Source organism: Quercus lobata, chromosome 6, assembly GCF_001633185.2.
Source record: "Quercus lobata isolate SW786 chromosome 6, ValleyOak3.0 Primary Assembly, whole genome shotgun sequence".
Classification (NCBI taxonomy): Eukaryota; Viridiplantae; Streptophyta; class Magnoliopsida; order Fagales; family Fagaceae; genus Quercus; species Quercus lobata.
Window position 1 is genome coordinate 3,481,575 of NC_044909.1, and position 22,288 is coordinate 3,503,862.

The following is a 22,288-nucleotide window of genomic DNA, read 5'->3' on the forward strand; positions in this document are numbered from 1 at the left end:
TTATAACTCGAAATTTCATGAAGTAAAAGAGATATCTTCTTAATTTGATAGTTGGACGTTTGACGTGAGATTTTCTATTTATTCTATGGGAAATTAATTTGGTAAGAAGTAAAGTCCAACACTACATGCTGCCAAAGTAGGATGAATTGTGAAGTTCCAAAACTGGTTTATATATAATTGATTTGGGCTACTCTACTTCAATTCATTGAAAAGATTATTTCAGCCAGTAAGGAATGTTCTTTAACAAACTATGTTCTCCAATCTCCAATGACTTGTTCTTGGCCTTTTTTTGACCTCCTTAATTGCTCTCTATTTTGTTTTGCCAATATTGAAGCCTAATGTTGCTTATGTTTTAATTGAAATTAGTGAATATATCCAAATTCTTTGATGACATTGAGAATCTTTTAATAGGATATTCATAACTAATATTTCTTTTGTTTTAAGCTAAAATTAGATACGTACGATTTTTGTGTGACTAAACCTATGTGATAGGCTTAAATGTCATTTAATTGACACATCAGCAAAAGCATGGATGGAATAATTCCTAATCAAAACTATAGATAATGTTAGGGACTATCTAAAAAATTTAAACTTAAAAAAAAAAAAATCAAAATCACCCCAAATTTTGAAGTTGTGATTTGCAATTAGTCTTTTTTTGTTGGCCCCCATCACTGACTAATCTGAAAGCTCGTTCACGGGTTATTTATTAATAATTCACACATATTACATCAAACGAAAAACAAGTGGGTCGTCCTAGCTTGGCAATGGTAACTTTTGGGCTCCTGAAAATCCTTAGACCGTTCAGACACTTAACAATAAGGGTCTGTTTGGATTGAGGGGGGAGGAAGGGGGAGTGGAGAGGAATAAAATAGAGTAAAGTTGGCTGAAAATAGACTAATTTTGGATCAATTTCACTCTACTCTACTCTACTCTACTCTACTCTCCTTCCCTCCCTCCCTCCCTCCCTCTCAATCCAAATAGACTATAAAAGTGTATACTACTCTTCTGAGCCCAATTGTTTTCTCAACATTGCTAGTTTGATACCCAGCCGACATAGTTTGTGCCTGAAATATACATGCAAAATGTTCATTTACTTAGGCATCTTCTAAATTTTGGTGGCTTATTTGCGTAGTGTAATACAAAATAGTTTTTTTTTTTTTTTTTTGTAACTTTTATGTTAAATATGTAACAAAACTAAAAAATTAGCTAATTTTTTAAATAAAATAAAATAAAAAACTACTTTTTATATTAAAAAAAAATAACTACGACAAAAACATTTTTAAAAAAAGAAGAAGTTAGAAAACTTAAACCAAACAAACACTATAGAAGCTGACAAAACATCAGGAACACTCTGTTCTTGGATCACAACAAATATCTCTCTCGCTAACACAGAAATTATCTCATTTGGTTAACGTCCGAAGAAACGGGAATAATTTCAACAATCACCAACCAGTCAACATGAAGTTCTATCCATCAAGATCAATATGCTAAAAATTTTCGTTAACTTTAAAAGTGGTTGTTTTAATTTTGTTTTGAAAGGGATTGACTGTTTTCTATGATTCATCAATCACTGCCCAAAATGGGGATATACCCCTTTCAGCGAAAAGTTTCAAATGGGGATGTACCCCTTTCGACGAAAAGTTCCAGAAAAATACCCCATTTTAGAAACTATTTAGAGATATGCCCCTGTTTTGAAATTCGATTTTCTAAAAATCAAATTTCAATGTAAAACTCGATTTTTAGAAAATCGAGTTTCAACCAAACTAAACTTAAAAAAATAAAAAAATAAAAAAAAAGTTGTGGAACTTAGGTTCCACTTGAAAATTTTCAAGGAACTCGAGTTCCACACTAAAACTCGATTTTGGTAAAATCGAGTTTTAAAACAATGACATATCCCTAAATAGTTTTAGAAATTGAGCATTTTACTAAAACTTTTCGCCGAAAGGGGTGTATCTCCATTTTGTCCTTAGTCACTTCAATTATTATTTTTTGGGTTATGTTAACACAGTACCCGTTAACAGCCAGTTTTATGTCATTTTTTTAATAGCTTTATAGGTTGTGGTGCCAGCTTCATAAGGAGAAAGAAAGATTAACATAGGCTGTAAAACCAATTTTGTCTTTTTCTTCCATTTATCCAAATTTTTAAGTGGGATCCACATTAGTCCAACCTTAACAAACACCGCACCATACTTGTTAACATTTGCCTTATTTTAAATTAAAAAAAAATTTGGTACCACAGAAATTTAAAAAAAAAATAAAAAAAACAATATTTTTATCATAATTGTTCACGTGACATACTGTAAATAGTTGAGAAAAGTGATAGTCTATGTGAAAGTGACAAACAATCAATCACAATCATTTGTATATAATAATTGTGAAAAACAGTGACTTTTAAGTTTTAATATGGCAACAAAATTAGTGAATTCCTCTCTTTTTTCCCTTCTATAACATAACACATACTTTATGCACGACAACATCCTTCACGTATATAGAAGGGACCGCCCTTCACTATCCATCACATAGGATTTGATTATCAGAAATAACAAAATCAAAAAGAAGAGGATGCTCCACCACTTTGCCTCATGCTATCCCCTTAAGTCTAGTCTAATCTCTCTCTTCCCCCTCCCGGAAATACAATTCCAAAAGGATTTTCATTAGAAATTCACAATTCATATTCTCTGTCCTCCCGGTTAACTTCTCTTTTTAACTCTAATTTGTGAGCATTATAATAGCACCTCATGGACACTAACTAATTTGACTATCTATAAACTAAAAAAAAAAAAAAAAAAAGTGAGTTCATAGAATAAGAGTGGTAAAAGACATTAAACTCAATCAACCTACACAATTAAGATACTACTACCAAGTGCCAACCCTTCATGAATAAAAATTAAGGAATCAACCTCCACAATTAATATACTTCTACCGTGTACCAACCCTTCATGAATAGAAATTAAGCCGATCTAAACCATCCTTTTATACATATGCATGTGTTAGATGTTGAAGTTGTCAGTTATACATTATCAATAATCCAACTCTAGCTAATGATATTTTGAGTTGAATTCTTGGTGATTGACTGATTATCATGACTCAACTCTCTCGGAATGAGCTTTCTCATTCATAGTGGGAAGCTAATCAATGTTGTGGGGTTACTCTATCGAAAATAATACATAGCTTCGCACCTCTAATGTCTTTTCCATGAATTATTGCTGTGAATGGACCTAACTGCTTTTCCACTCTATCTTCCTTGCTATTTCTCACTAGCTAGACATACTTGACCATTAGACTTCATCTCACTTGCTGTGAAGAATTTCCATAATATCATATATAGTGAGGAAGCTAGTGAGTATGAGCCATTGCTGTGAATTTCAACTATATCTCACTTGCTGTGAATGGACCCAACTGCTTTTCCATGAAATAATCCTCTAATGGTCAAGTATGTCTCCTACAAGTCTCTCTCCAGTTTTCAGTAACAACAATTATTTAAATAGTCATGGCAAAAAGAAAACACACTATAAAGTAGTTAGATCAACTTTATTTCAAATATATTTTATAGTTTATATTAAACTTTACCAATCAATTAAAAATTTAAAAGTACATAAAGTACTAGAAAAAATGTCACATTATCAAGGAAATAAAATCTGTCCATTTCAAGTATTCATCATATGTATTTGGACAAAGTAGAACCAAGTCAGTGGTCCTCTTACTCTCTCTCTCTCTCTCTCTCTCATATGGCTTCCATTACCAAAGAGGTAGAGAAAGAGCTTATCCCATTCGTCCGTCTCTACAAGGACGGCTCAGTTGAGAGATTAGGGAACTCTCCCTATGTGCCTCCATCGCCACAAGACACAGAAACTGGAGTCTCATCAAAAGACATCACCATTTCACAAGACCCCTCCGTCTCTGCTCGTCTCTACCTCCCAAAACTCAACCAACCCCTCCACCAAAAGCTCCCCATCTTGATCTACTTCCATGGCGGAGGCTTCTGCATCGAATCCGCCTTCTCCTCTGATCACCAGCGGTACCTCAACAGTTTGGTCTCTCAAGCTCAAGTAGTGGCTGTATCAGTTGAGTATAGACTAGCTCCTGAGCACCTTCTACCCATTGCTTATGAAGATAGTTGGGCTGCTCTCCAATGGGTTGCATCACACTTCATAGATGATAATGTTGTCAACAAAGAGCCATGGTTGATCAATCATGGTGACTTTAACCGAGTTTTTCTTGGCGGTGATAGTGCAGGAGCTAATATTGTACACAATATAGCCCTTCGAGCTGGGGTTGAAGGGTTGCATGGTGGTGTTAGAATTACAGGAGCTTTTCTTACACACCCTTTCTTCTGGGGCTTAAAGCCAGTTGGATCAGAATACACTGCTGAACGTGAAAAGGGACTGGCTTATTCGATTTGGTACCTTGTATATCCATCGGCACCTGGTGGTATAGACAATCCAATGATCAATCCGTTCAGTCCAGGAGCACCAAGCTTGGCTGGTCTTGGTTGTTCTCGGTTGCTTGTGACTGTGTCTGAAAAGGATAGGCTGAGGGATAGGGGTATTATGTACTACAATACAGTGAAAGAAAGTGAATGGAAAGGAGAAGTAGAGTTGATTGAAGTTGAAGGAGAGGGCCATGCTTTTCAGATTTTGGACTGTGGGACTGAGAATGCTAATAATTTGATCAAACGCTTGGCTTCTTTTCTCCTCAAGTAAATGATCCTTCTCTGGTGGTCTTGTTATTTGGTATCTTTTATATGTAAACCCAAATGTTAGTTCTTCAAAGTTTGAAAATAATTTTTACATTTTATATGCATACCCATGTTAGGCCATGGATCATTTGTACTTCGATTGCTAATGAAGATTCTTAACAGATGTTTTTATGGAAAGTAGGCAAAGTGTTTTGAGAAAACTACTTGTACATTGGCTTAACCAACTGCAATTTACTATATTTGGCTTGCCTGATTGTAATGCTAGAGCATAGAATCCACATTAATGCTAGTTCAGGTAGATTGTCTTTCACTAATTAGGAGCAGAACATGACCAAAATACATTCATAAATGATTGGGACGCCAATCTAGCTAAGGTCATGGCTTCTAACTTCTAAGATAATCCATTCGTGACCAGCAAAAAACAAATTTTGTATCTCTTTCTCCTGAAATTTTTGCAGGTCTTTCACCATAACTGTTAGTTGCCCGGGTGGATTGGATCCTTCTTTCTAGTGAAGATGTCTTCTTCCTTTTTCTTTTTTCTTTTTTGCTAGCCATTAATGTAATGATTCGAGATAGGGACGGGTCTATTCTTTGGCATGGCCCTCCGAATTTTTGAAAAAAAAAAAAAAAAAAAAACTATTAGTATATGGTTTTTATACATATTATTGAAATCTTTGGTTAAAAAATTCATATGGTCCCCTCCAAAATTGAAACTAAAATAGTCATTAAACCAAAAAAATTCAAAATTAATTGAAATGGTCATCTAACCAGTATTTTTAGTTGGTGATCCCTTTAAAAATTGTTAGGAAATTTAGACCTCGGTTGATAGAATTAATAAGTTTTAAACCAAAGTTGTTAATTAGATTTATTATGAATAAACCTTGTTAAAACAAACAAACATCAATATCATGTCAATATCATGCACAGAAAAAGTAAATAAGACAAGATATGATGATCTAAGAAAATCAATGAAACAAACTAATTTTACAGTAAAAAAACCTGGGGGGAAACCTTCCTGAAAAGCAATCCACTATAATAAAGAGAAGTTTTAGATCCAATACAAAACTTTTGTCCCTAGACTCTACAATCCCCGTAGATAAACTTACAGCAGAAACCTTCTACCGCTTCAGAACCTCTGAACTCTTCAATATATGAATGTCACTCTTTTGCACGGAACCCAGTACGTGACTAACCAATAATGCATGGCTCCCAATACGTGACTAACTCCAGCAACTTGAAGATGTTGTTGGCTGCAAAGTTCTTCACTTCATCAACAATGAAGATCAAGAAGCACTTAGTTACAAAACCCTAAGGCGCAAAAACGTAGTAGCTTCTTTCGAAGAGAATAAGGCACTCGTTCACTTTTGCATGTGTTCTCCTTCTATTCTCATATGTGACAGCCTTTAAAATAAGCTTTATATATGTCTAGGGTTGTAAGAAAAGAAACCCTACACATACACATCAACTTGGGCCAAAAATTAAATCTAGAAATTTTGATTTCGTAGCTCGATAGATACTGTTTTTGTCGAGCTTTCTTCATTAAACCTCGATAGATATTTTCTGTCAAGCTATTTGTCGAGTTTTAATGAACAACATTTCTTCACTTGTTTCTTGGACGGATTTGCATGACTTCAATACTAAACTTGAACTCTTATTTCTTGAAGTACTAAACTCATCCTAGATTTATCCAATTACAAATAAAGTGCATTTTGTCAAAGAATTAGTCAATTTACATAACATATGTCTCTAACAAGTTCCACATATGTCCTAACAAAAATAAATAAATAAATAAAAACATTACTTTTTTCTAACAAAACAAAAACAAACCCCTTAAAAAAAATCTTTGTTGAAAAATATATTAGTATGACACTTTGGTTGTTTACTTATCTGGGACTCAATATTAAAAGTTCGGGTCTTTAAGATTTAGGTGTTATTCAATTGGGTAGTTCAACCTTTTCTCATAATTAGTAAATTGACTTTCCATTTGAGCACTATTATCAATTAGATATTTTTTGTATGTTGTAGTAAATTCTCAACTACAAGAATTAAATTATTAGTTTAGTAAATATATTGTAGAGTTACTTATTCTTAACTCAGTGATGATCCTTAAGAGTCAAGAGACACATGAATTTTTTTTTTTAAATAGATGATATTTTGTTTATTAATAAACAAGCTGTAGCAGCAAGATTCATAAAACATGAAAAACTATTATTGAAAATAAAACTTCACCACTATGTGCATAATGTAGTTTGAAATATGAACTTCCCAAAAATTGTTAATTTATTTTCAGTTGAGATTTAAAAGGACATAAAATTTTATTTTGATAGATAATTTTATTACAATATATTAAGAAATAGTTAGTTTGTATTTTTTTCATTTGCTGATATTTTGTTAATAAACGATTACTAATTTGGATCGTCATTAAAAAAAAGGGGAATTACAGATTACCCGCCTGTGGTTTGCCTCAAATTTAACTTACCCACCTATGGTTTCATGTTTGACACTTTACCCACCTGTGCTTTACTCTGTAACTCACCTCCATTTCAGACGTTACTCTAACACATTTTTTATCAAAAACAAAACTCAAAACAGATCAAACACTCCTCTCTCTCACCGTATAAAAAATAAAAACCCAGCCTTGCTTTCGAGTACAACGCAATCAAAAACCCAGAAAAAATATTTTTTTTAAAAAAAACAACAGAATTAATAAACCCGACCTCAAACCAACAACCAATATTCAAACATCTTAAGCTTCAAACCCATTACTATAATCTACATTAGAACCTAGCAATCAATCCCCATACAACCTGATTTTACATAGACACCAACACTAACACACCCACACCATCAAAGTACAAACCACAGATCTACCAAATACAACCCCATAACCCAAGTCAAAATACAAACATCAACACATCCATACACATCCAAACCCACGGATCCATCAGTAACCATGCCTCAAATCTCATTTCTCAAACCCCAACAACCAAAAGAAACCCAATGCCTAAATCAAATAAACAAAGAAGAAGAAAAATATAGCAGAAAATAGAAAAAGAAAACAATAAGAGAAACAGAAAGAGAAACGACAGCCACCTTCAGTGGTGGCATCGTCGCACGCCCACGCCATCAAAGTACAAACCACAAATTTATCAAAATACAACCCCAAAACCCAAGTCAAAATACAAACATCAACACACCCACACACATCCAAACCCACAGATCCATCAGTAACCATGCCTCAAATCCCATTTTTCAAACCCCAACAACCAAAAGAAACCCAATCCCTAAATCAAATAAACAAAGAAGAAAAAAAAATATAGCAGAAAATAGAAAAAGAAAACAGTAAGAGAAACCAAAAGAGAAACGACAGCAACCTTCAGTGGTGGCACCGTCGATGGTGGATGTCCTACTCGGCCATGGCACACCTTAGACTCAACCTCAAACACATTGTCCTCCTCCTCAATAATATAAGTACAAAACTAAATGAAATTTATATGAAATCGACAAATATATAAGTTCCGATGGTGGTTGTGATGGCCCCAGATGGTTCTCGGTCTATTATTTGAAGCTCTCTGCCTTGTAGCATCTAGGATCTTAGTTTGGTGAACACGCATGGAAGGAAGTGTGTTTTGGGAGAGAGGAGTGTTTGATCTGTTTTAGGTTTTGTTTTTTATATTAAAAAAAAAAAAATGTGTTAGAGTAACGTCTGAAAAGGAGGTGGGTTACAAAGGAGTAACGGAGTGAAGCATAATTGGGTAAAGTGTCGAAAATGAAATCACGGGTGGACAAGTTAAATTTAGGCTAAATTACAGGTAGGTAATCTGTAACTCCCCCTTAAAAAAAATAAATAATAGTTCAGACTTTGGCCTCTTAATAGAAATCTAGACTTTGCCCTTGATTCGAGAGAAACTAAGTCATGCTACCCATTCAATAGCCTCTTCTAACAGCACTTTCCAATAAAAGCTGTACCTCCCCACTTTGCAGTGGAAGGCCAAAAACGTTTATCAATCTATAATAGCATGACTTATGTTTTAATTTTGAATGTTCAATTAGTGTGTAAAACACCTATGAACATTTAGACCTCCAATATATGTGCGGAATATGAAAATAAGTTAAAACAGAATTGATAAAACAATCTAAACCAAAATTAATCACAACCACAACAGTAATTAAAAGGCAAAGATTAATGGAAGAGATATGCAAACAAAAAGACAACATAGCGATGTGTTATCGAAGAGGAAACCGAAGTCCTCAACGAAAAACCTCTCTGCTGCCCTTCAAGTGGTTAATAATCCACTAGAGAATATAGTTGGGATACATGAATAGCAAAAGACTCTCCAAACTTAATCTATCCAGTGCACCTAAGCCCTCTAAGCTTCTTGCTCCAACAAGGTTATGCCGAACCTTGTCTTCTCTAACTACTGAATCCCGCAATTGCCCATTGCATCAACCAAAATGAATTGGTCCCTTCCAAACTGCTTCCTAAGTACCAAAATGCCTCCTCACAAATATGGGTATGATGAGATAAGAATTTGGCTAATGTACCTCTCAAGGATGTATCAATGGAGAGGGTGAGAGTAAAGGAATTTGGAGAATCAAAGAATGAAGATTGTGGATAAGTTAATCTTGTTTTTATTTAGGGTTTCTCTCGCAAAATTCTCTCTGGAAGCTCTCTACATTTCGTGGGTATAAGGGTATTTATAGTAGAGTGTGTATGGAATGCGAAGAATCAGTTACAACCAAACAAGGTATTCTGGCGACTCGAGCTCGCAACTGGAACGAGTCACAAGTTTGAGTCGCAAGCTAACTGCCTTGCCGGACTGAATGTTTTGTCCTGTAATGCAATAGCTGGCGTGACTCTACAGCTCTCCTTGCATGCTTCACACATGTGCCATTCTGGCGACTTGCCAGTCGTGAGCCAGTCACGAGATCCAGTTGCGAAGCTCTTCTTGATTGCACATTCTTGAGTTTTTCTTCACTCTCCCACATACTACCCTTACATGATTTTCACCTAAATACAGGGTTTTTAAATGCCGAATTACAAGAAAATTTGGCACGGAATAAAGCCAACAAAATGATTGAATAAATTCAACCTTACAAATTTGATGCTTTCTCTCTCTCTGGCATGAGCTTTCATTACTTGAGACGTTGAGATTATTTTGCCTGTCTTTTATTTGGAAAGAGGAATGCCAAAAACGTTTAGTAATAATTAGTATTTGTCAATCTAGCAAAGCTAACCCATCTCTCTCTCTCTCTCTCTCTCTCTCTCTCTCTCTCTCTCTCTCTCTCTCTCTCTCTCTCTCTCTCTCTCTCTCTCTCTCTCTCTCTCTCTCTCTCTCTCTCTCTCTCTCTCTCTCTCTCTCTCTCTCTCTCTCAGAAGGCTTGAGGTTTCATTGAGATGATTTGGTCTGTCTTTTATTTGGAAAGGGGAGTGCCAAAAGCTCTCTCTCTCACAGAAGGCTTGAGGTTTCATTGAGATGATTTGGTCTGTCTTTTATTTGGAAAGGGGAGTGCCAAAAGCGTTTAATTAATTAGTATTTGGCATTTGCCAATCTAGGTAGAAAGGCATTACTCATTTTTTGGATCTCTCTCTTATTATCAGAATGGGAGTGCCAAAAACATTTCATAATAATTAGAATATTCCAATCTAGAGAAGCCTTTCTCTTGTGCTTATTAGAGACAGCAAAAATTCATTGTCTTACTTGACCCGTTTTATTCTGCTATGTCTTCCATAGGTTTTTCCTGTTTAAAAGTCTCTGCCTTATCTCACTCCAAATGTGTATAAATGTACATATCTATTTTAAATATGCATTTAAATTATGTAATTATATGTAACTTGAATTTTAAAATTCTCAAACATATATATCTGCTTCTTCTTTTTTTGAGAATTTAACATATATATGAGTCCAAATCTTTTGTCTCACTCTTCCTGCTCCACTATATACTTCAAAAATAAAAACATGCCACATGTCCATCTAATTTATTAAATGCTAAATTTATGTATTCTATTATTTCAATTTTCTAAAATAAATAACTCATCATATTTAGGTAATTGAAAAAATAGAATGCATAAATTTAGCATTTAATAAATAGATAGACATGTGACATATTTTTATTTGTGGAGTATATAATGGAGAGGAAAAGTAAGATAGAATATTTAGACTCCATATGTATCATTAGTTATTGATTTAATGGTATTTTTATTTTGGTATTTTACAAAAGGTAGAATCTGATATTTATCAATCAGATTTTACTATCTGAATTCACTAGACATTCTCACCAATTTTGCATAGGATCCCAATTTTAATAGCCATCACAGCCATAGTCCTCCATAAAGCATGTAAATATTCATCTAGCCATGCCATAGAGATAAGAGTACTCTTTCCCAAAAAGAAGAGATTATCCATTGCCACACCTTTAGGGGCCATTTGATAATGTTGTTTTAGTAAAGTTATTTGTATTTTTTTGAAATACATGTAGGTAAAAAAAATATAAAAATATATGTAATATTGTTTAAAAACTGAAAACATGATGTTAAAACACACTACCAAACACGTCTTAAGCTCTAAGATATCTACCGATTGACTTGAGAAATCGAGGACAACAGCCCACACCCACCATGCATTAGTCTCTATCTCCCACCCACCGTGCACTTGACCCACTGCTAATATAATATATTGTGATTTGTGAACAAAAGTGGTGAAAGTAACTAATACATGTAAAACTGGTATTAAACAAATCATAACTTGTCGCTTATATGAAAAAAAAAAGGTACTTTTAGGGTTCGTTTGGATACAGCTGAAAACTGAAAAACACTGTAGCAAAATAATTTTTAAATGGATGAATAATACCATGAGACCCATTTTTAATGAAAAAATTGCTGAAAAGTAAAATTTGTGGATCCGTGAACAGTATATAGTATACACTGTTCACGGGAAAAAGTCAAATATTGCGGCTATTGTACATAAACAGTAGCTGCAACAGTGAATGAACAGTAAAAAAATGGTCAAAAACACGTGAAAAAAAAAAAAAAAAAAGAGTTGAAAATGCAAAACGTGCATTTGGGAAACGCAAATACGCTTCCCAAACGCACACTTAGAGTGACTCACGTTTGCGTTTCAGATTTTTTTTTTTTTTTTTTCAGCAGTAACTTTTTGACTTTTCTTTTGTGAATAGTGTTCTCGTGTACTGTTTATAGGTCCTACAAATTACACTTTTTAGCAACTTTTTCATTAAAAATAGGTTCCATGGTACTATTCACATATTTAAAAATTATTTTGCTACAGTATTTTTCAGTTTCAGTTTTCAGTTTTCAACTATATCCAAACAGACCTTTAATTTCTTTTTTTTTTTTTTTTTTTTTTTTAAACAGTATCGTTCTTAGTCTAGCTTTACGTTATCTTTGTTCAAATTGTACCAGTACTATCAATATTAAAGCAATATTGGTTCTATATAGTAGTCTCAAGTCTCATTGAGACACTCTAACCACCATAACCATCAGAAAAAGAGGTTATACTTTGTTTTTGACTTTGAAAAAGAGGAAAACTTTGTTTTTGAACTTTGAAAAAGAAATACTTTGTTTTTGCAACTTCCGATCTGCATGGCATGGCTATAAATTAAAAGGTAGGGTTGCAAATAAGGACATAATCATGGAAATAGGATTTTGAGTTACTCTAGTCTGTTAGTAAAAAAATGTGAATAGATTCTTGTTAACGAGCGTTTTAGGAACACAATACAAAAAATATTAAATGTTTAAAAGAGAAAATTAAAATTGACAAAAATTTACTGATCATATGTGGACACAAAATTCAAGGTTGTTGTATTTTTTTTTTTTTAATGTACAATTTAACTTTATTTTTTGAAAACAAAAATCATTTTTTGCAACAATGATTGCTTTTATATAGGAACTCACTAGGTTACATAGTCTACCCTTTAAAGTCGGATTTCTATTTTTCTCAATTTCACTCGAACAATTGTCAAGCAAACTTTCGAGAATAGCACAATGTACCAATTTCAAACGGTCATATATATATTTCACTCACTTCAAATTCAATTAGGTCAACTTTGTGTCCATTATTGACAGCCTGATGTTTGATTTTTTAATGAAACAAGATTCACTTAGAAATTATTTATGATGATGAAATGTTCAAAAGATCATTAACTTATCATTTTTGAGCAAATCAAAACCTCATCTTTGAATAGCTTTTAACCTAGTTAAACTTAACCTTAATATATAATTATATTGATACCATCCAAATTTGATTAGATTACGATTCTAAATAGTTTTGACATAAGAATTTGTCCAACAAACCTAACAGCTTTTAACCTATATATATTGCTGATTGATAATGTATTTTATAAATTCAATAATTTGATATGAAAAATTGTAATTATATAGGTTGCCCCAAAGCTTCTTATCAATGTCTAGCATCGCAGCACGCTTAGATAGCAATTTTTTTTTTTGAATTTTTTTTTTTTTGAATTGTATTTGAGATGATAAATTATTATAAGAATGATATTATTTTATTATACACTAATCATAAAAAAATCATAAAAAATTTATGAAAAGTTATCAATCCCTCATTTTTTTCAACTATGAGTTAGATAAAAGTAAATTTATTACTGCAAAATAGAAAGATGATGAAATAAAAGTAAATTTGTGAACAACATTATATTTATTATTTGATGAAATAAATTTTATTAAAATGATGTGATATTATACACCCTTTTAGAACTCAATAAAACTAAAATGATGTGCAGTATACATATTCGGTTTGAAGTACTCTTGAAAGGAACTAGAATCCCATTTTCCAATCGTGTACTTCTCCAAAAATGATAGCAAAAAATGATGATACGAACACGAAGTACTGTGTAACACTTATATTTTTTTTTGATGAATACTGTGTAACACTTATAGGTAGCATTGCTTTATAGCCCTTTTTTTTTTCTTTTTTCTTTTTTTATGAGAGCTTTATAGCCCTTTAATGAAGTGCAACTGCTCACTGCCAACTGATAATTAGGTAGCATAGTTTAAATACCCTTGTATGATCGTTTTGTAACCTCCTCTTTAGAGGTTGTTTTGCTTTTTAATGAAAATTCCCGTCTATTAAAAAAAGGAAAAAGTCTTGTAATAAGTGATCGACGAGTTGTGGCTTTTTCAGTGACACTAGAAAGACTCACTGCTAACTGATAATGCAGCTCATTCATTATTTTCATCCAACCACGTTACGTACCATACCTCATTTTGCTCAATATTTATTGAGTGGTGCTTATTATGGAAACTGTGACTTCAATGTGCAGTTTGTGCATGTGAAAGCTTGAACAATAGGAACTGATTTAGTGATTTTTACCCTTATTTATTTGCATCCACCCACTCCATCTCTCTAGACTCTTGACTCTTACTCTCCGAATTCATTTCCGTCTCTCTCTTTCTCTCTCTCTCTACAAGGCTTCAATGGCTTCCACCACCAAAGAAGTAGCCACTGAGCTTCTTCCCCTCATCCGGGTCTACACTGACGGCTCGGTGGAACGCTTGTTTGGTTCACCGATTGTCCCACCATCACCTGATCAAGACCCAGAAACCGGAGTCTCATCCAAAGACATTACCATCTCAGAGAACCCCTCAATCTCAGCCCGCCTCTACCTCCCAAAACTCACTCCCCATAACCAAAACCAAAAGCTCCCCATCTTGGTCTACTTCCATGGCGGCGCCTTCTGCGTCGAATCAGCCTTCTCCCTCTCCTCCCATCGCTACCTCAACAGCATTGTCTCCGAAGCCAATGTTGTAGCCATCTCTGTCGAGTACAGACTTGCACCAGAGCACCCTCTTCCAGCTTGTTACGAAGACTGCTGGGCTGCACTTCAATGGGTTGCCTCTCACTCAGCTGGTAACGGTAAAGAACCATGGCTAATCAATCATGGTGATTTCGAAAGAATTTATATAGGGGGTGACAGTTCTGGAGCCAATACAGCACATAACTTGGCCCTGCGAGCTGGGACTGAGAGCTTGCCTGGTGGTGTTAAAATTTTTGGTGCTTTTCTTTCTCAGCCTTACTTTTGGGGTTCGAAGCCAATTGGATCAGAGTCTAAGGAAGGACATGAGAAGAGCTTGACTTCTTTAATTTGGAGCTTAGTGTATCCCTTGGCAAGTGGAGGCATTGACAGTCCACTGATCAATCCATTGGGGCCTGGCGCGCCAAGCTTGGCTGGACTTGCTTGTGATAAGTTGCTTGTGTGTGTGGCTGAGAAGGATATGCTGAGGGAAAGAGGTGTTTGGTATTGTGATGAAATGAAGAAGAGTGGGTGGAAAGGGGAAGTAGAATTGTTTGAAGTGAAGGGAGAAGATCATGCTTTCCATTTCTTCAATGTTGAGGCTGAGAATGCTAAGGCTATGATCAAACGCTTGGCTTCTTTTCTCAAGTAAATCTGTTCCATCATCAGATTACTAGCCATAAGGAATATGCTTGGGACTGTAATAGTAGATATTGAAGCATCTATGAATGCTTCATGAGTCTTGATTATGCTTCATGAATCTTTTCCAACTTTTTTCCTTCAGTTGTTCCAGTTTAATTATGCGGTTTGATTGATCTTTGTGTCAAATATCGTTGGTAGTAAAGTTAGTTTCTTTCGAAGGGATCTGAATTCTAATATATAAGTTAGCTCTTTGTTTTTTTTGGAGGTGGGGTTAAGAAAAGTTGAGAGAAACCATTTTTGGATTTTGAAGCAGTTTTCTTTTTCTTCTTTAGGTCCTACGGTACGAGAAATTTTTTACTATATTAAGCTGTCTGTCTATCTGACATACTCAGATACTCTTTGATCTTTTTCTTACTCTCGCGTGAGATAGTGCCACTCGAAGAGTCGAAGTTTCTGCCTGCACATGAGATCTAAAATTCTAAATCTAACCCACATTGAAACCCGACAAACTCGGAGATCTACAAGTCAAAATTTCAGAATTTCTCAACCAGATATTCTGCCTGATGGGATGGATGGCTGGGCTGGCTCAACCAATCCAACTGATGAAGTCTGGTTTAATTTTCCTAAATCATTGTGCGTGTGATTTTTGTGGTGTTGCCCTCTTTGTTACGTTGTCTTAACGTGCAAAATAAATAAGAGGAAGAAACGTCAAAATTTTTAAGTGAGGCGTGGCTTTCTTCATTCATTCATGACTTGTTAATCATTTTGCTTGTCATTACTTTAGAGTTTAGACACATAGGCATGGAAAATCAGAAACATAGAGACTAGTGCTTTGAAACTTTGATGATAAAAAACATGGCACATTTGTTAGACTGTAATAGATATTATAATGTAATCGATATTCTTACTGCATAACTATTCGATTGTTTAGTTATTTTTTTTATTACAATGAATAGTTATTCCTTATGAATAACTATCCTTCAAAATGAGGAATAGATATTCAGCACTTTTGATAAAGAAAGAAAACAAATTTTTCTTGTTAATTATTAGCTATATTTTGAACACCCTAAAATTAGTGTATTTTAGGAAATTTGACTTAAAAATGATTTAATTACATCTTCTTTTTATACTCTACTAAATTGTGGATGCATATTCAGGGTTCTATTCGTAAATGGTCACCAAACTAATGAATAGTAATACTTATTACATTCCAACTTAATGTATTCCTTATAATACTTATTTCTATTCTCATGTAATAATCATTACATTGTAACAAACGTGCCCTAAAAATGAGTATTTTTTTTTCTTTAATAAGAGTCAAGTGGGTAACCTTTAAGTAACAACAGTGAATTTCAACTAAAAGAAAGCCAGATTAAAAAGCCATTTTTTTTTTACTATTTAGCTTATTTTTGCTATTATTCATGGGTCTCATTGCACTTTTTGGTATTATTTATAAGTCTCACTGTACTATTTCAACTACCTCTAAACTTGCAAAAAAAATTCAATTTCAGTTAAATAAGTTGTTCCCAAACGGATCCATAATATGTGCAATGCTCATAGGTTTTTAAAGGTTCGGTGGCTGCCATTTTGGAAGGTGCGAATGGGCAACAATGATAATTAGTGCTTAGCCCTAAGATTATTATCTGAAAATGAGGATAGAAAATTGGGAGAAAATGATAAAAAAAAATGGGGAGGATGAAAAAGTGAAAGGAAATAAAATTGGGAGAAAATGAAGATAGAAAATGTAAAAATTATTATCTGAAAACTAGTTTCAATTTAAATTTTTTTTAAATTGCTTTCATATTATTTTGAAAACAAAAACAAAATCCTCCTACCAAACAAGCCTTAAGATTTTTTTTTTTTTTTTTTCTGTTATGATTTTGTCTTATTAAACACTTTGAATTATATTATTTGGTCATTGATAAAAATTCATTTGATTTGATGTGATCATGATCAATTTATTAGTAATTTCAAGTATGATTTATTTTATTATAACACATTTTAGAATTTTTTTTAAAAAAAATTGTCTGATTAAGAGATATTCTTAAAGCATTTATTAATAAACCATTTTAGGAAAGTTATAATATCACTTTCATAGAAAATATAAAAAGTTATAAAAAAAATAATTACTTTTTTTTTTCCTTTAAAAATTATAACAAGTGTGAGTAGAGCCTTGTGAAATTTGAGATGTGGATTAGGCAAGATAGTTTATCCCGACATGCGAGTGAGGTAGTAATGGGCTTGGACAACAATCCATCCTCCGACCTTGCCCATCCCATTGCCTCAAAGAATGGCCAACAAACTAATGTTTTTATACTAAATAATGTTCCTAAAAAATACTAAATAATTCGGCCAAAATTGGGAATTAACAGTGTTTTTCAAACAATATAATTAGTAAGCACGGTTTTAAAAGTATATAATTTACTAACATCTCGAGTCTCATAGACTTGATTTTGGCCTATAAATCGAGTCTCAAAAACTCGATTTCCATGGTCTGATCACGTCTGATGTGGCATTTTTTCCACGTGGCGTCCACTTGGAAATCGAGTCTCTAAGACTCGATTTATAAACCAAAAAAATTTTAAGTCTCAAGTCTCTCAGCCATTCCTAGAAATACCAACAAAAAATAAATAAATAAGAAATCCCAAAAACACAACAATCCAGCACAATCAGATCAGAGGGCCAAAATTGGAAATTAACACCATTTGTCACACAATATAAGTAGTGGGTACTGTTTTCAAACTATATTTTTTACTAACATCTCAAGTCTAAAAGACTCGATTTAAGGCCTATAAATCGAGTCTTTTGAGACTCGATTTCCATGGTCTGATCATATCTGATGTGGCATTTTTTCCACATGGTGACCACCTAGAAATCGAGTATTTAACATTCGATTTATAAGCCCGTAGAGAGAAATAAAAAAACAAGAATCTAGGAAAAACCAAAAAATAAAAAGCGAGAAAACGAAGGAGAAAACATCGCTCAGATATTTTTCTTCCAAATACGACACCGTCCAAAAAAGTCACCGAATCCGATGTCGTTTTTGACAGATTGGAGTCCCCTCGCCTCAGACCCAGGCCGTGCAGCCCTGACAATGCGACCCAGATGAGGTGAGCTCTCTCTCCTTGGATTCTTTCTCTCTCTGATCTAATGGGTTTTGGGGTTTTTATTTTTTTAATTTGGATTTTAGGTGGTTGTTGGGGGTGGATTTGGTTGGATTAATGCTCAGATTTGTGGGTTGTATTTGAAATTGGCTAGTCTGTGCTTGTATTTGATGATGGTTGATTTGTGTTTGTGTTTTGTACTCCAACACTTGCGAAAATTTCATCTTTTTAGTTTGAAAGTTTTACAGGACAAATCGAGTATTAAAGCGTCGATATATAAATCGAGTTTCTAAGACTCGATTTCCAGGTGGACAAAGTGCCACCTCAGACCTGATCAGAATATGAAAACCGACCCTCAAAGACTCGATTTATAGCCCAAAATCGACTCTCTTAGACTTGAGATGTTAGTAAAAAATATAGTTTGAAAACAGTGCCTATTAATTATATTGTTTGAAAAACACTGGTAATTCCCAATTTTGGCCAGATCAGAGACACAACAATCCCAGCACAATCAGATCAAAGAGAGAAAGAATCTAAAGACTCAAATCAGATAAGAGACCCAGATCAGCGTGGCCTAGGCAACGCGGCTTGGGTAGTGCGGATTGGGTTGCGTGGTGTGGTTTGGCTAGCTATGGGTTGGCTGGATCGGGTGGCTGTGGGTTGTACTATTTTCGATGACCTCCTTTTATTTTCCTCTCTGTACTCATATTAAAACTATACCAATAATCACACACACACACACTTAAAAAGCAAGGTGGCTTATAAATCGAGTTTTAAAGACTCGATTTCCAGGTAGTCACCACTTAGAAAAAATGTCACATCAGACCTGATCAAACCATGGAAATCGAGTCTCAAATACTCAATTTATAGGCCCTAAATCGAGTTTTTTAGACTTGAGATGTTAATAAAAAAATATAATTTGAAAACAGTGTCTACTAATTATATTGTTTGGCAAAAAGTGTTAATAATGCACAGTGGCATCAAATCTCTCACCCTTTTAAGACCACGTGTCGTCAAATGACTCCAACAGCACGGAAAATAGATGCGCATCCGAGTCACCCAATCACTGAATTCCACAACCAATCACAGCCGTCCATCTAGCCTCCAAAAACCCTGAACCCAAACCCTGAAAATACCCACAATCCCTCATATATTACTCCCTTCTCCTCCAAACCCTAGACTCCACTCTCTCACACACACGCACACACAGAGAGCACAAACCATGGCGACGCCAGCAGTGGAGTCCGTACAATGCTTCGGCCGCAAGAAAACCGCGGTGGCCGTAACCTACTGCAAGCGCGGCCGAGGTCTGATCAAGATCAACGGCTGCCCGATCGAGCTGGTGGAGCCCGAGATCCTACGGTTCAAAGCCTACGAGCCGATCCTCCTCCTCGGACGACACCGTTTTGCCGGCGTCGACATGAGGATCCGAGTCAAAGGCGGAGGTCACACCTCTCAGATCTACGCGATTCGCCAGAGCATCGCAAAGGCACTCGTCGCTTTCTACCAGAAGTACGTGGACGAGCAAAGCAAGAAGGAGATCAAGGATATTCTGGTTCGATATGATCGGACTTTGCTTGTCGCCGATCCGAGACGCTGTGAGCCTAAGAAGTTCGGTGGTCGCGGCGCTAGGGCTAGGTTCCAGAAATCCTACCGTTAGAGACAGAGACACAGTGAGAGAGAGAGAGAGAGAGAGAGGGAGAGAGAGAATTCTCGAGCTTGAAATCGGTTATTTTATATGTCGTTTTAGGACTATTTATGTCGTTTTGTTTCTTGTTCTGTCGTTTTAGGGAGATTAATCTGGATTTAAAATTTTGATATGGATTTCATATTTGGCGCAATTTTGATTTATGATGAATTAGTTGTTTTATTTTTAATGTTTGTTTGTTTCAAATTTTGATATGCTAAAACAATGTTAACTTGTTTGCTTAGTGAAATCATTTGCTGTATTTATTGAAAATGTGAACGGAGGAGTTTTGTGCTGTCTGTGAATTGTTAGTGCATAATGTAGTGCTGGGGTAAAGCGGGAATGGCGGTAGATTTAACTGAATGATAATTGGATGAAAAAAATACATGTGGCTGAATCTAACTAGTCTGTTGCGAATCCATAGCTGACCCAAATTTTTTGATACTTAAGCTAAGGATTAATATAATTAGTTTGGAAAGAAAAAAGGATTAGTTGATTTATGCTTTTTATGTCACGCAATAGATGGCTATGGATAATGCTTTGCTCATAGTTAGGTGTTCAGTTATTACAAAGAGGTTTGCCTTGATTTTATGATATATTGCGAATGGTCGTAGATTGAACTTGAGCTGAATGGTGATAGTGGTTTGATAATTTAGTTTGTTGACCTCAGGTGTTTGGTGTTGGATTGAAAGAAAAGTCACTGATTAGGGGTTTAAAAAGCTGGTGAGGGAGGGGTTCGAGCCATAGGGCTTGGTTTTTCTGTTTTTAGTAATTTGCTTACTTCATGTTTACTTTTCTTCTTGGATGATGTTAGTAAATAATCATCTTTTTAAGGTTTATAAGTTGAGATTAGATACTCTGGATAAGGCTTGGGTGTTTTTGTTTTATAGAATTGAACTTGGTGAAAATGAAGAAGTATTTTTTGTGTAATGTTTGAGACTTTGAGGTGATGCAGAACTCTTTAGTTGTAATAATGTCGTATGGGATCTAGCAAACTCGTGGTTGAAACTTGAAAGTACAATTGTCTACTCCTTAACCAGTCATTTTAGTTTCATAAATTATTTGCTTGTCACAAATGATTTGGCAGCCTAGGCTGGGTGTATCCACTCGTTACTATCTACTAGGGGGAATTAGTTTGTCTAGTATAATGATTAAATTTTTTTAGATTATTGCTCATCATAGTACTTTAGTTATCTAACTGCGAAATATCAAATTCTTGGCTAGGTGTCTTTATGAGAAATGATATTGATTTGTGAGAAGGACATGTTTAGAAGTTATTTGCTGCATATTTGTGCATGTTTTGCCAATGAGCTCTAGCACAAATGGTAATGCCTTATCCCAAAAGAAAGCCATGGGTGGTGACTGGTGAGATCATGGGTAACTAGGTTTTACATTTGATATGATTGTGACCATAGTTACCTTTCAATTCATGTATGGTTGCTATGTTTTCCATCTAAATTTATGTGAGGCATGGGTATTGGGTAGCCATACCTAGTAAGCTTATTGTTTTACCATGTTTAGTAGCTGCTTGTTCATGCCATTGGGTCATAATAATGTGTCAGGTGATCCCTGCATTGGATGACCAAATCATCTTCAAAGTAAAAATAGGATTTATGGAGAGGTTTGACTCTTGTTGAATTTAAGGTGCATGTAACTGGAATCTCTGCACCCCTTGCTAGTACTAGGTGGAGGGTGAGGTTGTGAGTTCAAGATTGATTTGATGCGTGTGCAACTTTCCAATAAAAAAGAAAGGAAGAGGTGTATGTCACATACAGGATGATCTCTTTTTTTTTTCCTTTTTTTTCTTTTTTGATGAGAAAATTTCCATTAATAACAAAGACCTGAAGTACAACATAAAGCAAGAAAGCTACATCAGAGTAGGCGATCCTGGTGGATTAGGAGTCTCACTGCTGGAGGGGAAAAACCTTCCCAGACTTGACTAGTTTCATTACAATTAGCATAGTGGGCAAGCTCATGCGCAACCTTATTAAAGTCCCTCTTCAAATGTCTGATTTGCCAACTGCTAAAACAGTCAAGAATGCCCAAGATTCCTTGAATAATATGACCTATTTCTCCACTGACTTCCTTGGAAGAGATGCTCTGGACAACTGTGAGAGAGTCTGATTCAATGATGACTTGTTGGAGACCCAATTCCTTACCGAATGACCCTAAGATGTTGGCAAGTAGTTTTGAACCTAGGACCTTATGAATTTCAGTAGGCCTTGGAAACTACTATACCAAACCCCTTAGAATTTGGCAATATTCATGTTATTACTTATTGTCATACGGTGAAAATAAACTTTGTAAGTTCTAACCAGAAACCACCAATTCAATGCAGAGTCAAAGCCTATTTTATTGCATGATAGTTGCTCACTTGCTCGTTGC

The 22,288-nt window shown here is 34.8% G+C and overlaps 2 protein-coding genes across 2 annotated transcripts; both read left to right on the top strand.

Annotated features, from left to right (window-relative positions):
- The first annotated feature begins 3,679 nt into the window (after positions 1–3,679).
- Positions 3,680–15,327, top strand: LOC115994703. The gene is made up of 2 exons (XM_031118932.1): positions 3,680–4,700; positions 14,058–15,327. Exons 1-2 carry the CDS (start codon positions 3,729–3,731, stop codon positions 15,120–15,122), a joined length of 2,037 nt encoding a protein of 678 aa, XP_030974792.1. The 5' UTR covers positions 3,680–3,728; the 3' UTR covers positions 15,123–15,327.
- Positions 15,328–19,328: 4,001 nt separating this feature from the next.
- Positions 19,329–20,093, top strand: LOC115995108 (40S ribosomal protein S16). The gene has a single exon (XM_031119543.1). The coding sequence runs from the start codon at positions 19,439–19,441 to the stop codon at positions 19,874–19,876; it is 438 nt and encodes a 145-aa protein (XP_030975403.1). The 5' UTR covers positions 19,329–19,438; the 3' UTR covers positions 19,877–20,093.
- The last annotated feature ends 2,195 nt before the right edge of the window (positions 20,094–22,288 follow it).

Bases quoted from the DNA above. Each gene is read 5' to 3' on its own strand.
- LOC115994703 (XM_031118932.1), top strand. From the start codon at position 3,729: ATGGCTTCCATTACCAAAGAGGTAGAGAAAGAGCTTATCCCATTCGTC. The intron at 4,701-14,057 runs TAAATGATCCTT...TTACCCTTATTT, and splicing joins TGGCTTCTTTTCTCCTCAAG to ATTTGCATCCACCCACTCCA.
- LOC115995108 (XM_031119543.1), top strand. From the start codon at position 19,439: ATGGCGACGCCAGCAGTGGAGTCCGTACAATGCTTCGGCCGCAAGAAA.